The 19,079-nt window shown below is 30.5% G+C and overlaps 1 protein-coding gene across 8 annotated transcripts in view; it reads left to right on the top strand.

Annotated features, from left to right (window-relative positions):
- The window catches only part of LOC115232614 (dystrophin), a 744,226-nt gene that overhangs the window by 422,048 nt on the left and 303,099 nt on the right, over positions 1–19,079 (top strand). For all 8 annotated transcript variants that reach the window (XM_029802603.2, XM_036512501.1, XM_029802605.2 and 5 more), the window contains one exon: positions 15,525–15,938. In XM_029802603.2, coding sequence (XP_029658463.1) covers positions 15,525–15,938 — 414 coding nt within the window. The remainder of the gene's footprint in view (positions 1–15,524; positions 15,939–19,079) is intronic.

Genomic DNA, 19,079 nt, shown 5'->3' on the forward strand with positions numbered 1-19,079 from the left:
CAACTTCCTTACTTAACAAGTCTGAAAACTTAAAACTTTTGGATGTTCCCAATTATTGAAACTTCTGCAGCAGTGTTAGTGTTCCTCTCTGTCATGGCTGATGATTTGGTGACACTGGTGGCAGCCCTCACTGTCCTCATATCCCTAGCCATCCTCTGCTTCATTGCTGCAGCACTTGTTTTTGGCATGTGGCTGCTGAAAAATGTAAATAATTTTTGACTATCATTTCTTTTAAAATATTTCACAAGTTTAATTTCTATTCTCTAAAGAAAAGAGCATAAATTGTATTAATTTTTTTTTTTAAACTAAATTAAAAGAGTTTTATATTTACTTATAATTATCAAATAGCTAATGTTAAATGGTCATTATAATTTACTTCTTACAGAATATATAATTTCTTAAAGCAAAAGATTGGAATTCTCCAGTTACTGTAACAATTAGTTTTCAATTTCTGAAATCGAAATATTAAGCTTTTATGATTACTTTAATTGTTTTGATTTCCTAACTAAATTTACTACTTAATTTTAACTTGATTCAGATATTATTAAAATATATATTTCCTGTTTCTTTCTTATTGAAATTATCTATTTTCAAAAGTAACATTCTAATTTCCAATATTTTCTCGAATTTTCACTTTTTTCATAACTTTGTTTATTCTTCTGACTTTACCAAACTTCATCAAGAAAACAATAGAAAAATGTTTTGAAATGGTGAAATGCATTTGTTTTATTTAGTTTTTAAATATCAAATTATTTTGTTAAATGGGAAATTATGAATCTACTTCCTTTCTTTGATATTGTAGCTATTACATTGTTAATAATGCAAGCTGAAAGTTAATTTTAAGAGTAATATTCCTAGAAATAGATTTATTTCTATATACAAACAGAGATTTTCTTTCATCTGTTGTCTCATTTATTATATGAACACACATAAAACACATACATACACACTTATTACCTAAATATACAATTATAGATGTGTGTTATAAATGTGTTTGAACATATATTACTGTAAAATAATATTCATTGTCTGTTTCTCTTCCAAATCCTACCTGTTATACAATGTTGTTAAATTGTCATTAAAATTTAAATGCTTAGATCAGAACTATTTATCATCTGTTTTTATCATTTGTTATCTTAAGATATAAATTAAGTGCTAAAAACAATATTCTAAAGTATTGATATAAGGAATGAGTTACAATGGTGTGTGTGTGTATATGCATATGCATGTGTGTGTATATGCACATGCATGTGTGTGTTTATATAATGTTGTAAACACACACATAAAGTATACCCAGCCTACTCAGCTAGTATTGTTAATTAATATGGTGTATACTTTGTCATAAGGTTATACATATACATACAATATATTCACATGATCCAAATAGAATTAATAATTTTACTTTAAGATTATATCATCATATTGTTTTCCTTGATGTAAATAAAAACAACTTGTCAGTGGATCATCCATTTAAGTTAGAATAAATTTTCCCTTTCTTTATTAGTGATAGCCCATGTAGGTGCCACATAAAAAGCATCCATGCTGGTACCATGTAAAAAGCTCCCATGCTGGTGCCTCATGAAAAGCATCCAGTACACTCTGTTGAGTGGCTGGCGTTAGGAAGGGTATTTCACCATAGAAATCATGACAAAACAGACAATTGGAGCCTGGTGCAGCTCTCCAGCGTGCCAACTCCTGTCAAACCATCTGACCTATGTGAACATGGAAAAGAGACATTAAATAATGGTGATGATAATACAAACAATTCAGAATACACACCAAGAGCTCACTTAATCATTCATCCTACTAGGCTCAATAAAACATTAAAAATAATGAGAATGAGTTTATCGCATACAGTGCTCAAAAAACAGCAGTAAGCCAAGGAAAGAAAAAGAGCAATTACACCCAAAAGTGCATGCATTAGCATGCAGGATAAAAAGGCGTAAATTAAAGGAAACAGTAAAAGAGCTATATAAAGGTTCACAGACACATCAGGAGTAGTGTTGGCAAATTTTGGAAAGCATGGAACTTTTAAGGAATGCAGTGTCCTGACAGTTAAGTGATGAGGGTTGTTCCATGCTTTGATAGTTCTGTAATTATGAGTATGAAATACTTCACAATATATTGTTGTTGTTTACCTTTTACATTACAATCAGAATCTTATAGTGAAATCATGATAGATACAAGTCACTCTTAATTTCTTCGCAGCTTTCCAGTTAGTTAACTTTAATTCGTAATATTTATACTATGTATGCTGAAAGTGTTTTCTCCTTTACAATAACATTTGATCTCTGCTTATTTCAGCAGCATGATCCATATGATGTTTATTGTTTGCAGGGTATAAATTGTATGTTTTTTAGCATAAATGATGAGCCTGAACATATGCATGCACAAACATGAATACAAAATGCACTTTGATACTTATTTCAAAATGTTTAATACTTTCAATGTTTTGGTTTTTTTTTTCGTTTTCCAACATTTGTTCAACTGGAACTCCATTTTGTTGAAGCAAATGAAATTTGTTCTCATAAACACTTAGAATATTTTGATCCCTCAGTCAGCTTCAATATTATATAAATTCTTCATTATTGGTTGTATCTGTTATTTCTGTTCATAATTTTCCTTGGGCCTATATATTCAGAGATGAAACTTGAAATTAAATTTTCAAAATTTGTTTCACTTTCATCACTTTACTAGGTGGGACATTTCATCTTTATTTGTGCATCATGATTTTTACATATATCTTTTTTTTCTTTCTATTCTTGCATGGTTTATTTAATATCAGTGATACATTTTTCATCTGTCGAGCAGTGTAAATTAAGACATTCTCTGCTGTTACCACTAGAATGTATGTAGGAAGGAAATATTAGGTCTCAAAAAAAGGCTAAAGGTTGATAATTAAAATTAGTGATCAACCAGAAGCTAGGACTGGCTTCCTAAAGTGATAATTATTACCACCAATTTCAGACAGAGAAGAGAAACAGGGTCACTGACAGTCTTTAAATCATGTATCTATAGCTTACTAGATGACCACATTATTACCTCCACCTTAGCAAAGGCGAAGGTATTGTTTTTAGTCATGTTTGTTTGTTTGCCCATGGACAAGATATCTCAAGAACCGCTGGATGGATTCAGATGAAACTTTCAGGGATGTTTGGCCTTGTGACTGATTAGAATTGGGATCATTCTGGTACTGGACAAGGATTCTGGATTATTTTTCCTTTTTTTTTTTGTCTTTTTTACTTAACTTTTGAGAGCAGTCAAGTTCATTTTTAGTATTCTCATTTGTGAGAGCTGTCGAGTTTATTTCAGATATTCTCATTTTAAAAATCATCTGTGGCTAATCGTTGAGAGGACATTGGTGTTGCCTTGGCAAAGGTTTGTGCTCTTGTTAATTATGTAAATACTCTGTGGTGTAATTGGTTATGAGGTAACTTGGCGGGTGCTGCTACATGGTTCAAACATCAAAAGTGGGCCAGTTTTACTTTTCTTTCTCAAATGTATTCCAATTTTTTACATTAAACTCTAAATAGTTCATTTCATAGAGTGTTGGGAAAGAAGAAAGGAGACAGTAGAAACAAGACTTAAAGCGTTTTAGCCAATTTTTACTCTTTCTCTTGTAAATTAGTTTTTATCATCATCATCGTTGTCATTTAACGTCTGTTTTCCATGCTGGCATGGGTTAGATGATTTATCAGGGGCTGGCTTGACAGAAGACTGCACCAAGCTTCACTGTCTGTTTTGGCAGAGTGTTTACAGCTGGATGCTCTTCCTAACAGCAACCATCATATGGTTTTAACTATACTAATATAGAAATAACTCTTTTGTTATCTCTTCAATGCTTTATTTAGATCAAGCTGAAACAATGTGTATCAAACAAAAACTAATATTTTGATGTAGGACCTATCAGAAGCAGTTTAATGACTCTCGTAATCATTTAAGGAATTAAGTAATCAATAAACATGAAATTCTGTTAATTATCTTAAATTTCTTATATAATTGAATTAATAATTGGCATGAAGATACCCTGGTTTTTTCAATACTAATTAAAATGTTGCTAGTTTTTTCTTTCATATACACACACACACGTAAACACTTAGCTGTTTTATCTTCTACTGTTGAAAATGCTATGAATGCACTACCTCAGTATTTCTTAGTGGTTAATTCCCTTCCGTCCTTGTCTTTAATTCATACGGTCAGAATAAAAGTAATATTTTTGCTATGATATGTTGTTGATTATCATTACCACTATCATCGTCATCATCATCATCATCATCAAACAAAGCCCACCTGCTATCTATCATATGTTAAATATTTGGCAAAGAAACAAGATTGAAGCTATTACAGAAAATTATTCTGATTCTTCTTTACCTCATATTTTGTATTTATATTGCCAGTAGTGAGTTGTGGTAGTTTGGTGGTACTTCATTATCACTCTATTGTTAAAAAGTTAAAATAGTTTTTCTTTATAACAACCAGCATATTTAGAATCTTTCTTACATTTTATCAATCCGTTTCCATTTGGGTGCTGCTGCTCATTTGCAGTTATGAGGCTGTTAAGGGTTATGCCTTGCACTAACTGCTCACTTACAAAGCTCTCTGTCTACTCTTTACAAAGCTAATTATTTGTTGATGTGTCATCAGTATTAAGTTTGTTGTCGAGGAGGGTGGTATATGTGTGTTCTAATGTTGATTTTGTATTACTGCAATACGTCCTATTTAAGCAAAGCTTACAATGCTTACTTGTAAAAATTGAGTAGAATATATCTTTTTAACTCTCAAAATTCTTTACTTTACCTATTATTTCTGTATGTGTGTGTGTGTGTGTTTAAGAGCAAAATATAGGGAGGGACTATTGAAGAAAAAGATTTTCATTTCTATAGTCTTGTATAATAGCATTTTGTAACATCAAAATACTGTCTTGGAGTTAAAAGTGAAAATAGCTGAATTGTGCTTAATGAGAAGATTGTTCGAAGTAGGAAAGGAATATTGCTTTTAGTAGACAAAGGCTGGTCAGTATTGGAGTGTAGATAAGACATGATAAAAAAGAAACAATTAAAGAATTGTCTATATTGAGCTAAATTGTTGTGCACTCATCATTTGCATAATTTAATTTGTTTTATATGTTTTTGATATAAAGAGTTAGGATCATTAATTTATAAAATTATTTTTGGCATAAAAGACTGGATATTTCTGTGAAAATATTAATTTAATGCAATTTGTATTTCATTGTATAATTTGATTGAAATCAAACAAACAAAAAAGAGTTATACTTTATAGCAATATAACAAAGAAAATTTGCATCTATAACTTATAGGTGGTATTACTAAATACCTTTTATGCTATGAATATGTGCAAATTCCATTTCCTTTATAGATTAAGTTAAATATTAATTTGTAAATTAGAGACCATTTAGAGACTAATAAACACAACTTCTTATAAATAATTAACATTATTTTTAATATTTTAAACTTGTGTTTTGTTATATAACTTTTTAAAAATGTATTTCAAGCAAATATTTTGTTTGTATTGTTGGAATAAACAACCATCTGTACATAAGCTTCCAAATCAAAATGATATGAAGAGCCCATCTTGTTAAGTGAATCAATTGAAAGTAGCAGATGGAATAAAAGTATTTTGCACTACATGAAAAGCAACTGATACTGTGTCAGTGAGGTAGAATCTCCACCCATAAAAAATATCTCCTTTGAGATAGTTTCATGTATACATAAATTTCCTTCAGGTTAATAGTGAGTATTTATATAGTGTATCATACACTACTTCATTCAAGATTTTCTTGATTTTGTATTGTTAATGTTTTGAAATAGACAATATATCTTTGATATTTTTATTAACTGAGAGAGCAACTGGATCAGTTTAACATTTATATCAAAATTCTAAATAGTTTAGTTATCCTAAACTAATTAGTTAAGAAATAGAAATTTATTCAGATCCAGCTTTCAGCCTGTAAAAGTTTGAAGCTATTCAATATATAAATTAAGGAATTTTTTAAAAAATACTCTTGCTATCAAATTAAAAATTAACAATTTTATGTGTTTTATTTAAAAACAAGGAAGACTTTAGTTATATTACTTCATTGTAATTTGCACATATTGGTAAAGTGTAGTCACTAAATGACACTACTACATTAGAGGTAAGGTCTCAGTCTCATTAAAATGTTTTAGATTAAACTTTTTTTGTTACATACGTACTTCATTTGATGTATAAACCTCAAAAAAATCATATGATAATAATCTCAATGTCTGACAATTTATTTTATGACTTGCTCAAATTATATAACTTTTGTGTTACTCAGAATTTGATATTGTAGAAAAAGGTATTTTTTAGGCATAAAATTTTATTTCCAGTAATATTGAGTTTCATTTTCTTTGGATCAATGACACTGCCACCTTCAGTAATGTGTAAGGAATCGCTGGTTTCTGGTGCACTGATATGAGAGTGCACTCGAAAAAATATATTATTTGTCATGTGATGTTGGTATATGTTACATGCATTTGGCATTTCTGAACATTTCAAACTCTTAAATCATTATATATTAATAAGTGCAGAAAAGTGATATTTGGCCCATGTTTCATCACCAACCTGATCATCATCATTATCACCACCACCACCACTATGTTCAGTGTTACATATTGCCCTGTGAGACATAATTTGTGAATATTCATTCTCATGTGACTTCTTGGATATGGTTGATGTTTTGTTCAAGTAGTTGAGGTAGGCTTCCTAATATATCCAAAAATTGTGAGTATTCTACTCCAAATGCAATTATTCATGTCAGCATACTTTGATGAAACCTTCCCATCAGCGATTGTTATAGATATTGAAATAATTTCATTTTTAATAAAGATCTTTGTAATAATTCCTAAATAATGAGGTTTAGTAGTGCCTGAATGATTAAAAATGTCTAAGAGATTCCTTGAACTTCCTTAATATATCTAATTAATACTTGAAAATAATAATAATAAAGAAATGCTCAATAGCTATCAAAATATATATATGGAGAGCAATGCAGTACAGTTTGAATTGACGAGTATCTGTATCATATAGAACTGAAGTTCTACTACTGTTAGATCCAATATAGCTTATCTCTCAGCTCTTTTGAAGCATTTAACATGAACTTCTGGATTAGCTGTGATGCTTAGTATCTAGTTTTGTTTCTCATAAAATAGAATAACTTATTTAAAAAAATTTTTGGCATTCTGTCTTAAGTCAAATATTTTCTGGATTATTCTATATCTGTCTGTATCACACTGATTAATTCACTAAAGACATCTCATTTGTCAGAAATGTTATTATGGTGATATAGATTACAAAGTACATATAGAAATACTTATTTCTGGAACTTTTAGCCTCTCCACAAATTGCCATTCTGTTTCTATCAGTACAAATTACCTATTTTTATGTATCTCATTCAGCCATTGTTCTGTCTTCTAAACTTGGTTTGAACACATATTTCATGAAACAAATTCAATTTGTTACTATTTTAATCCAGACCAAAATCATATTCAGGTGGATAATTTTACTTTTCGGTTTCTTCCTCCTAAATCACTTTGACAAGAATTATGCTGACTTTTCATACTCCTTATGCTTTCTTTGTAAAGGAAAAGCAATTAATAAACATTCTTGGTTTTCTCTATGTATTTTATGTCAATAAGACTAGAGTTGAAAATACATTATTTAATTGAATGAAGAGAAGGTAAACCTAGTAAACAATCCCATGAAATCTCTATCTTGTCAAATATATTGCCTATCTAATTTAGAATATATTGGTTATACATCACTTCAACCATTTTCCAATTGTCATATCTTTGTCAGAAGGAAAACATAAGTTTATTTATCAAAAGTTTTGTGAATAATTTTTTTTAATTTTAGATCAAGTAAGGAAAAAAATAGACCAATGAGATAATACTGAATTTTTGATTTCAACAAAAATATACAAATTAAGGCAAGTAACTTGACAGCTGTTAAAGCTTCAGGTAAAATGCCTTATATTATTTGCTCTTGCTTTCTGCAACCTGAGTTCACATCCTATGGAGGTCAACTTTGCCTTTCATCCTTTGCATTCTGAGTTCAAATTCTGTCTTCTATCACTGGCCTCCTCATGATGACCAACTGATGTTTTGGGATTGAACTAAAAGTGATAGGTGTACAATAATGATCAGAATGACATATTGATTAGAACAATATTATTATCACATTAATTAAACAACAGACCCTGCAGAGCTGAAAAATATTATACAAAAAAAGATTTTATAAGATTTACAAACATATATAAACTCTTTCAACTTCGAAAATACAATGTTTTTAGATGCATAGTAAAGTGAAAATCAAATTTAAACAGTCTTATGATTATAATTCTTGATCAAAATCTGTTTAGCTTAGTTTTATTTTGTCAATCATTTATCTATATACTACAGTATGTAAGATGGAGAAGTTATAGATCTATGAGATTATAATGGTTATAAGTTCTAATCCTTAGACAATGGACTACTACAATTAGAAGATATAAAATTCTCTTAATCTTACAATTAGAATGTATAAAATTCTCTTAATCTTAGTCATTTGTTGTATTACTTCAGGCTTGTTCTTTATTTTAATGTCTCTAATTTTTCAAATCATTTTAAAGCAATTGTCACAAGATAAAATTATTAAATCTAATTGTTATAAAACAAAAGGGAAAAACTTACCAAAGAAATTCTGCCTAGATATTTTATTTATTGTGGAATCTAGTATTATATATAACATTTTCTTAATTTAAATTAATGCTTTTGTAACTAGGTTAAAATTTCTTGTGGTTTATTCTATTCCTTGCAGACACCTGCTAAATACTATTGAATATTTTTACTTATATTAATTAGGATAGGCACTAAACTTTACAGAGTTATTTTTACCAGCCTAAATTTTTATTTCATTTCCCATAAATCATTAATATTGATTCTTAACATTATCACAAGTTCAGGAATTTAAGGGAAGTCACAGTTGATTAAATCAACCATCACTACAAAACAGATACTTATTTTAATCAATCTTTTAGAAAAATAAAAGATCCCCTCCCCCAATGTAATGGGAAACTATGTATTTCAAAATATTTTATCCAGTACTTTACAGCCATCCACCTGCTTTACATTAGCCTTTCGACCATCCCACTATCCTTACACTAAACAGTGACATTACTGCATTTGATGGCATAAAAGATGTACAGGCATTTTAGATACACCCTAATTTCAGCAGCTCATATTCAGGATAAAAGTTTTCAATGCATTAGAGCTTATGCAGTTTTGCATATAGGATTTAGGGTGATGTTTTTAAACTTTTTTTTTTCTATGTTCATCTTACATGCTATCAAATACAATAATTTACTTTCATGTTTTCTCCAATGCAATATATTCCTAACAATATTTTCATAAATTAAACCTACAAAAGAGTTCAATTTGGAACTTAGTGTAAAAAGACCTGGTACAAAGAAGAACTAAACCTTTTGATTCAGTTACCTGTAATTTTATCTTCATCACTGAAGATAGATACATTTATTGCTCACGTAGAATCATGAATGTTGCATAAAGTAATTTGGAGAGAATTTTTCAAAGGTGTCTCTAACTAGCTTCACCTTAGCAGAAATTCATATATAAGCCATTGCCTAGGAAAAAAATATTTAATTTTGTGTGTGTGTGTGTATGCATAAAATAGACATGTACATGCATTTATATATTCTTTCCCTCTCTCCACTAAATATTTATTAAATATACATGTATGTATGTTAATATAATCTTTCAGTGAAGATTAGCAATAATTACTTGAAGAGTTTACTTTGCATGATTTAGAAACACTGATTAATTTAATATAATTTGATCCATTCAAGTTATATAGTTTGCAATAGACGTAAGATTCCACCACATTTCATTTTCATTATGAAAAAACAAAGTTGCCTCATTGATATGAAATGTTAAAATGTGTGCATCATCTAACAGATTGTACATCGTCTAACAGAATAAACTGAATATCTTCAGTTTACTTAAAATGGAATCTGCCAAAGGCATGTTTCAATTATTAGGAAAGGCATTAAATGGATTTCTCCAGACATTTTAATTCGTTGCCAGAATTTCATACATTTGAATTTTGTTTGTGTTTTTTGGTGATAATGGGTTTAGTCATGTTTTAAAGATGCTTATGTGTTATTTATGACATGGATGACACTGCATGTCTGGTACAATGAGGAGCAAGTCAGTAGTAGTAAGACATTAGAAATATTGACCAAATTAAGAATTGTTCTTCTATATTTGTATAGATAATTGACAGAGCCTATCTTTTCATGTCTAAATGAAGTTAAATGTTCAAAGTGAGAAGCAGTTTTAAACTCTAGGTTTCTCAAACTAGAGAATGAAAACGATGGAAATGTACAGGGATATTTAACAAATTTCTCTTAATGAAACTAGAATCAAAATGCTATAAGCTAGTGTTTCATAAAGAGGCTTCTAATAAGAATCATATATATATGTATGTATATAGTACCAAACACAATACAGAATACTAAAATACTAAACTTCATATCTTACTGAGAAAGGGTTCAGTGCAATTACAAATGCTATCAAATTTACGTAACCAATTTGATGTCTAACAGAAGATACCTAAACTGCTAAATTGTGCATAATCCTCAAGGCTCACATTAATGGGAATAATATATTTGGCATGTGTGTCTATGCATGTGCCTAGCTGAAATAAGATCACATTTGTATTTTTCTAGTTTAATTATTTCAAGAGACTTTATGAATTTATTCATTTAATGTATTTATTTTAGTCTTCGTTTGTCAAACTTCTTATGCTTCATAATTTTGGAAATAAAACTGCCAGAATATGCTTCTTAGGAATAATTTGATATCTTTTTATACTTAATCTTTTTGATTATTTGAAACCTTATAATATTATTAACTTAAGAATCTTGAGTATCCAAAGAAATGACAAAATATTAAAATAAACAGGGTAAGAGTTTAATTACTATATTAATTCTGCTCTGTACTTCTACCAAATTATCTTCTCACTTGTTGACAGATTCAATTACCATTCAGTCACCTTCTGAACCAAACCATCCTTGGTCCTCAATTCCCAGTCAGATGTAACTGCACTCATTACTCTTTTTTCTGCTTCATTGATACCTATTTCTCATCCATAATTAGTTTAAACTACACATGAGTAATTTTGTTTAATATTTCATTTGTAGATTTTACCTCATGAGGCAATTTCAAAAAGTACAAAATAAGTTTCTTCGATTTGCAGTTACTAAGAAATTTTAATTTTCTGAAATGTATCAATTCTAGCAAAATGGAAATCTGTCTATTGATTCTAAGCAAAAACCTTTGGATTGATTTTTGATATTTTTCTTTGGAAATTCCTTTTCTCGTTGCTTTAATAAACCACTCATTGATATTAAATTCTTGTGAGATTACTTTCTTCTTTTTTTAAGTTTAATATAATTGTATTTCTGCAAACTGTTAATATTGCTATACACATAACAGACATTGGTAACTAAACAATTTTATACTGAATTTTGATAACAAAAGCTAGAGATATATATCTATGTTCCCTTTAAGTTTCAGATAATGCAATAGATATTTCATTTACTAATATTATATGAATAAAAGTTTATCTTTCTGTTGATGTTGTTCCAATATGCACAAACTGCTCAAAGCATCTTAAACATATTTCATTTAACATATTTCTATTTGTGTGTGTGTGAGAGAGAGAGTGTGTGTGTGTGTGTGAGTGTGAGTTTCAGTTAGTAATTTGAAATGAACTTGGAGCCTTTACTTGAAATGAAACTATATGCAAATTTGTACAGTATTTATTTTGAGATTATAAAAAACTATGATTATTGAAGGAAAATATTATCAGCATCATCATCATCATCGTCGTTTAGCGTCCGTTTTCCATGCTAGCATGGGTTGGACGGTTCTACTGGGGTCTGTGAAGCCAGAAGGCTTCATCAGGCCCAGTCAAATCTGGCAGTGTTTCTACGGCTGGATGCCCTTCCTAACGCCAACCACTCCGTGAGTGTAGTGGGTGCTTTTTACGTGCCACCCGCATATCAATTATATTTTACACCTCTGCACCAAAAATACCTTGTAGCCTAATATATAAAATACATTCTGAGATATGGAAGTATGGTTCACTTTTATTATATAATTTTTAAAATAATTATTAATATTGCTGGAGTGAAGCAACCATGCAATTTTTGAAATCACATTCACACATTAGACTGTACTTCTTCCAATGTTCTTGATTGATTGTGTTCTTTTTCTAGTGTCTATTGATAACAGCTGTCAAAACTCCCAGAAAGTTTTAATGCCATATGGCCATTAGTTTTCTCCATTTTATTCTTTTTGTGGTGGTGCCTATACTCCATTTATCTAGCTGCAGTTGGATGTAACCAATTAGGCATGATCTTTGTGCCATTAGCATGACATGAAGTCTTCACAACAATGCTCTTCTCAAGACATCTTCACTTGTGAAAAGATCGAGGTTCAAAATTCTTAGGGTTTTCCTCAAGAACATTTGGTGAAAAATAACCTACTATTTTTCCTGATTTCTACAATTTTCTTCCATTTTGTGCTTGCTTGTAGTACTATTGATAGTACAGTAATATTGCAGAAGGAAGTTTTGAATGTTGGTGACCAAATAGCATAAATATGTAATTTTTATTGCCAAAAACTATATAGTAATCCAATTAAATTTATTTATTTGATTAGAGTACATCTATATTTTAATAAATAAATAGCATAATCATATAATTGTGATTACATTTTTACCTATGTAATGAACATGTTAAAAAAAATTGTATTCAATAAATCACAATTAGCTGTTCTGGTTTTTTTCATAACAACTTCCTTTGAATAAGAATGACATCTATTTATTTACTAAAATTGCCTGTTCTTTTCACTTATATAATGACACTTTACTTTAACTATATAAGCCGTGTAATAGTTAGTTTGTAAAATAGCCTCAGATGGGAACAATTTAATTTTGTATTTTATAATTCATTAAGAAATCAATATGATAAAAAAATGAAAGTTTTTAAAGATCAATTTTAAAAAATTCCCAGAGATTCTTGTAGTTATATAATTTTTACTTTTTTTTTCCATCTGAATAAGAGTGCTTTTGCTTAATTTGTTTCTTCCTGGACCCACTCATTACTAATTTGGGTTCACCTATCATTTAGAATTATCATTATTTAGCATCTGTTTCCTATGCTAGCATGTAACACAGACTCTTGACCCTTCAGTATTTAAACCAGTTATATCCAGCCCAAAGATTCTACCTGTTTTATGTTCAAACTGACCAGATCTAGCCTCTCACACCTACTCTACAATGTTATTCTAAAAAATAAACAGTCACATCATTGAAATTTCAAAGCTACAAGCTTATACTTGATTAATTTAAGATAATGTGAATAAATAAGCACTGCATTTGACAGAGAAATCTGAATGCTAAAGGGTTGGCATTGGCAGTGGATTTTATATATAAAGATTTAATAGTATGTATTTTTGCACAGAAGTAAGAAGGTAAATGGTAAAATACATCCATCCAATAAGGTAAATAACAGAGAATCACTGAAACAAAAGTTTTCTATTTGACTATAAACATTCTTAGTTGTGTAGTCCCAGCCTTGGTTATGTAGATCTGTGATAAAAACCTTTGACTCTGGCCATCCCATCTATTTTGTATGTCAGGAATGGCGATCTCTTATGCATCATTTTTTTTTTAAGGTGGTGGGGTACAATCTGATTGAGCTTTGGCTGCTGTTTCTAGCAGATTGATCCTCTACATTGTCTTCTTTAGTTGTTATAGTTTCTAGGTTGTATAAGAGGCATAGTAGTCATGATCATTGTCCTCCTGTATGTCATGGAGTCTAATAATATCATCATTGTCTAATATATTAAGGGCCCCATTATACAAAGTGTTTTGTTTCATTTTGATCGACCATGTCTCTTTGTCTATGTGCTTCAACATATATATGTGTGTACATTATATGTATATACATACATCAGGCTTCTTCAGCGCTTCCATCTTTCAGAATTTACTCTTAAGTTATTAGTCAACCTGAGACTACAGTAAAAGACACAAAGAGACCTAATCCAAAATCACATGAACTTCTGCACATCTAGGCCCTTGTGTGTGTATTTTTTATCTTTTACTTGTTTTAGTCATTAGTCTATGGCCATGCTGGGACATCTCCTTGAGGAAATTGTTATATCAGTTTCTTTTGCTGAAATGCTAAGTTACAAGGACATAGGCATGCCAGCGCTGGTTGTCAAGCAGTGGTGCACACACACACACACACACATATATATATATATATGACTGGCTTCTGGCAGTTTCCATCTACCAAATCCACTCACAATGCTTTAGTTGACCCAAAACTGTAGTAGAAGACACTTGCCCAAAGTGCAACACAGTAGGACTGAACCTGGAATCATGTAGTGGGGAAGCAAACTTTTTACCACACAGTGTGTGTGTGTGTGTGCATTTCCAACCACTTTTACACGTGTTATTCATAGAAAGGAGAAATATCTGTTAAACCCCAACAACTAAATCAAGTCAAATATTTCTAGCAAAAATAATCATGAAATTAAGCTGCTATTAAGGAACTCTGAATAGAGTTATTTTAATTTTATTTATAGAAATACACATACATTTATATAAATATAGACCACACCTGAAACACTTGTAAAAACATTTAAGATTTTCTGATTTGAAACCATACACATATACACTTAGTGCCTCAAGAAAATTCAAAGCTCAAATATATTAATTTGAAACTTTAGCATCCAGTATATGCCAGGATATATTTTTAGCATGTCATCATCATCATTTTTATATCTGATTTCTCCGTGCTGGTAAGAGTTGGACAAGACTTCTTAAGACAATTGTCAATAGTCAGATGCTTTTTCTAATGTCAGCCCTTACTTGTTTTCAAATAAGACACTTTATTTCTCTAGACTTCACATGTTTAAACCACCAAGTTCTGAAATATCGTTTATACAGAATATAAATGAATGTCATAGCTGTCTAAGCAGTGCTGGTGTAAAGATATGGAGACAAGTCTTTCATGCTCTCTCTCTCCCTCTTTCCTTCTCTCCTCACCCCTATGTTTACAATGGGTTTCTATACAGTTTCCCTCCCACAAATTTCACCCATAAAGCATGGATCAACTTGAGGCCATAGTAGGATATACTTGCCTAAGGAGGTATCACATAGTGGGATTGAACCCCAAAACACATAGTTACTAAGTGAACTTTTTAATCACTCAGTTATGTCTGCTCCTATGATAATGACTACCTCTTTGATTAAAAATTATTTGTCATATCTTTCTATTATTATATGTTCAAATACCTTCTTTTGAAGTCTTTGAAAAAATTCCTCTTATTATCATTGTAATTAAGGCTTTAGTCTTTTGATTATTGACTACATCCCTCTCTTAAACTTACAAGTGTATTTTTTATTTTTTTTAGGCAGTTGAAGAGGAACTAAAAAGAAGACAGAGGGATGTGGATAGTTTAAACAGAAGTGGGGAAGAACTAAAAGGTAAAGAAGCTTTAGAAATCGTGGAACCTGAACTCCTAAAACTCAACAGACGATGGCAGGATCTTCGCTCCCAGAGCTTACAATGCAGACATGCTCTGGACTCAGGCACTACAGCTACAGTTGCTGCCGTTGCTTCGGAGAAAGCTATTACAAAAACTACACTAACTGCTGTCTCAAGCCACCTTTCCAAAAGCATTCTTAACTCAAAAACTTCTTCTCAGTATACAAATGAATTGAAGGAGATTCTTCGGAGTATTTCAGCTGTTCAACAACAGTTAAGTTCACAGGAGCTGACAGGAAGAGACTTTGAAGATTTTTCGAAGCAAGAAGACAAGCTAAAGGTAAATACCATTTTTGTAATTATCAGTAGTTTAAACGGATCAATTGACACAATTCCTACACAAATTTAATTAAGGTAATTTACACCTTCCTCAGTTTTCTTTTTCAGTATTTCTCCATTTTAAGGTAACATAGTATCAGAAATGGTAGTGTGACAGACTAAGAATTTTGCAAAATTACTTCATTTGATACATTGAGTTAAAAACCCTACCAAAGCCAACTTTGCTTTTCATTTTTGTTGTTAATAAAATAAGTGACAGAATAGTACTGGTGTTAAAGAAATTAACAGGGCCTACATCCAAACTATGTGTCTTTATGCAAAAAATAGAAATCATAAGTTCAGTATGCTAATTAACCCCTTTTATGTCTAAGCATAAATCATTCAGAATTAAAAGTTTAACACTCTCAAGTGACAAGGGACAGAAATGTTAGAGCAACAGATAAAATGTTTCGCACCATTTGTTTTGGGTCTTTGTGCTCCGGGTTCAAATCTCAGTGCTATCTTTCAGCCTTTCAGGGGCTATAAAAAGAGTATCAGTTTTATTTGTAGAATTTTAGAGCATCACACAAGATACTTGGGATATTTGTTCTGGCTCTTTATATTCTAAATTCAAACACTACCATAACCCAACTGAGTGGTTGACTTAAGCCTTTAGCATGTAAACCGGTTATATCCAGCTCATATATTCTACCTGTTTTGTTTTCAAACTTGGCAGACTCAGCCTCTTACACCTACCCTGAATGCCATTCTAAAAATATTCAATCACATCATTAAAATCTCAAAGCTACAAGATAATGCATGATTAATTCAAAACAATGTGAGTAAATAAGCATTACATAAAGCATTCAAATTTTTTTGGTCCAAAGATACTTTTTGTGGAATTCAAACAGTTGCCTCATCTCTCCAATTTGAACATAACTTTTCTCTCCCCCTTTCATCAGTCACAGAGGGTCATGGACACTGCCCTCCCTCCTGACTAAGCAATAAAGAAAACATAAATTATCATAATTTTACTTCTCTGTTCACTTTGACAGTACTAGATTTTCATATTATTTTGTATTAAAATTATTTTTTTCATACAGCAGTGTATGGATATTGCTTGGTTGACATTTGATATTTTCATTTATATTTGCTTTGACTTTTTCATGCTACTCATTTGTTGAATTGCTTCAATATTTTTCCTTATGCCTTGAATCTGCATAATTTCATATTTAAGATCAGTTGCATTTAAATACAGTTATCAATTCTGCCTCTGTAGGGCATAGGGTTATACATCTATACATGAGTGTAGGTGTGTGTGTGTGCACGTGTATGTGTGAGAGAGAGTGAAAGAGAGAGAGAGTGAAATAGTGTTTGTAATGTGTGTGCATAAGTATAAATGCCACTTCCTAAATTTTGTTTTTAAAATAATAATGAGGGTGTTTGAAATTTATGTTAATAAAAAGAGTGATTAATGAGCGAATCTGAGTAAAGATACTAAATCATAAGTCAAAGCATGAAACTCAACATGTTCTAATTACCTCTGTCTAAGTTGCTATCAAACCCACCGAGTGATATAAATGTTTGTGTTATTTATAACATACTGTCTTCAGTACTTATATAAGTCTCCTAATTTGTTGTCTTTAACATGGAAGAATAAGTGTAATCTGAGATAAGGAAATGAGATTCTTACAATGTCTTTTTGATCTTGAAATTTAGCCAGTGAAATATCTGGTCTGACTTCAGAATTAATTACTTAGGCCAGTTACAGTGTTTAGTTTACTGACAAAATGAAACATCAACGGCAGCAGTTAGGGAGTGGGGATGAAATCAGTTGAAAGATGAAATCAGATACTTCTGGAAATATTCCAAAACGAACATCTTCTCCTTAATCCATTGGTGTCATTTTTACAGATGATAAGTGCACAATTATACTGGTTATCAGGTGCTGAGAAGGTAGTTAATCATTGGTGTCAACTTACTAAATACACATCAAAACAATTTGTATTCAACAGATGTCTCCAACTATGGTACTATATGAATGAGGTTTTTATTTGACATCTTTATTATTAATTCCAAAACAATCAAGGAAGTAGACTTTGAAAAATTTTAAGAAATGTCTTGAGCAATTCATCAGAAATATTTTTCTTTTTTATCTTCAAAAATGACAAGTAAAAGGAAACAGTTTCTCTCCCCACCTCTCATGCACACACCTTTTTATGTGTAGGGACAAAGGTATCCTAATTGCATTGGAATTTTATTTTTTGACACCCAGTTTTATAGTGGACATTAAAAAATATAGTGGAATATTGAGGTGTGTCCATGTACACACTAACATATAAATGTATATGCACCTATGTATTGCTTAGATCATGTGAATTGTTGTGTACTGTTATGTAAGAAAAAGGATAAATCCATTGTACTTTGGTTTGAAAGATTAAACAGTTGGAAGCTGACAATTAAATGATACTTGGATTAAATCCTGGAGGAAATGTAAATTCCTTTTAATATTAATTACTTATATTACATTTTCATCACACAACTGCATTGATAACATTAATTCCACTAAAATAAATATTTATCTTTCTGTAATCATTAGGATATTTAGTGAATGATCTATTTCTTATTAAAATAACTCTTTTTTTTTTACAAGAATTTTGTTTCTGGAATTTAAAAATTATGATTTTTAATCATTGTAGCTTTTAATATAATCAAGAATTATACTTGATTCAAAAAGATTCAATGTACATTTTCATTAATTAGAGCATCATGTATACTTTTCCACCTAAAACAAAATTTTATTTATAGCTTATTTTGTATGTTTTCTGTATAAAATACTTTTCTGTTAATTTATTCTAGATTATACTTTCAGTTTTGTTTGAAGCTAGATAGAGCTTACATATTTGCTAAGACCTTTCACACCATCCTGCAGTGATCTCAACGTGTTTTCTGAAAGTACCGGAAATTTTCTTTAGTAGGGGGGCTCAGTGAACGACTCTTTGATATATCTTACTTTGGGAGGATATCATTTCACAAGCACGTTATAGTTAAATTGTTCAGCTACTCAGAATTATGTCATTTCATTCTGAATGTTATGCCAACTGACATAAGGTATAAACAAGTGCAGACATGCTTCAGTAAGATCCCAAGCAAACTATCACAG

Source organism: Octopus sinensis, linkage group LG2 (genome assembly GCF_006345805.1).
Source record: "Octopus sinensis linkage group LG2, ASM634580v1, whole genome shotgun sequence".
Lineage (NCBI taxonomy): Eukaryota > Metazoa > Mollusca > Cephalopoda > Octopoda > Octopodidae > Octopus > Octopus sinensis.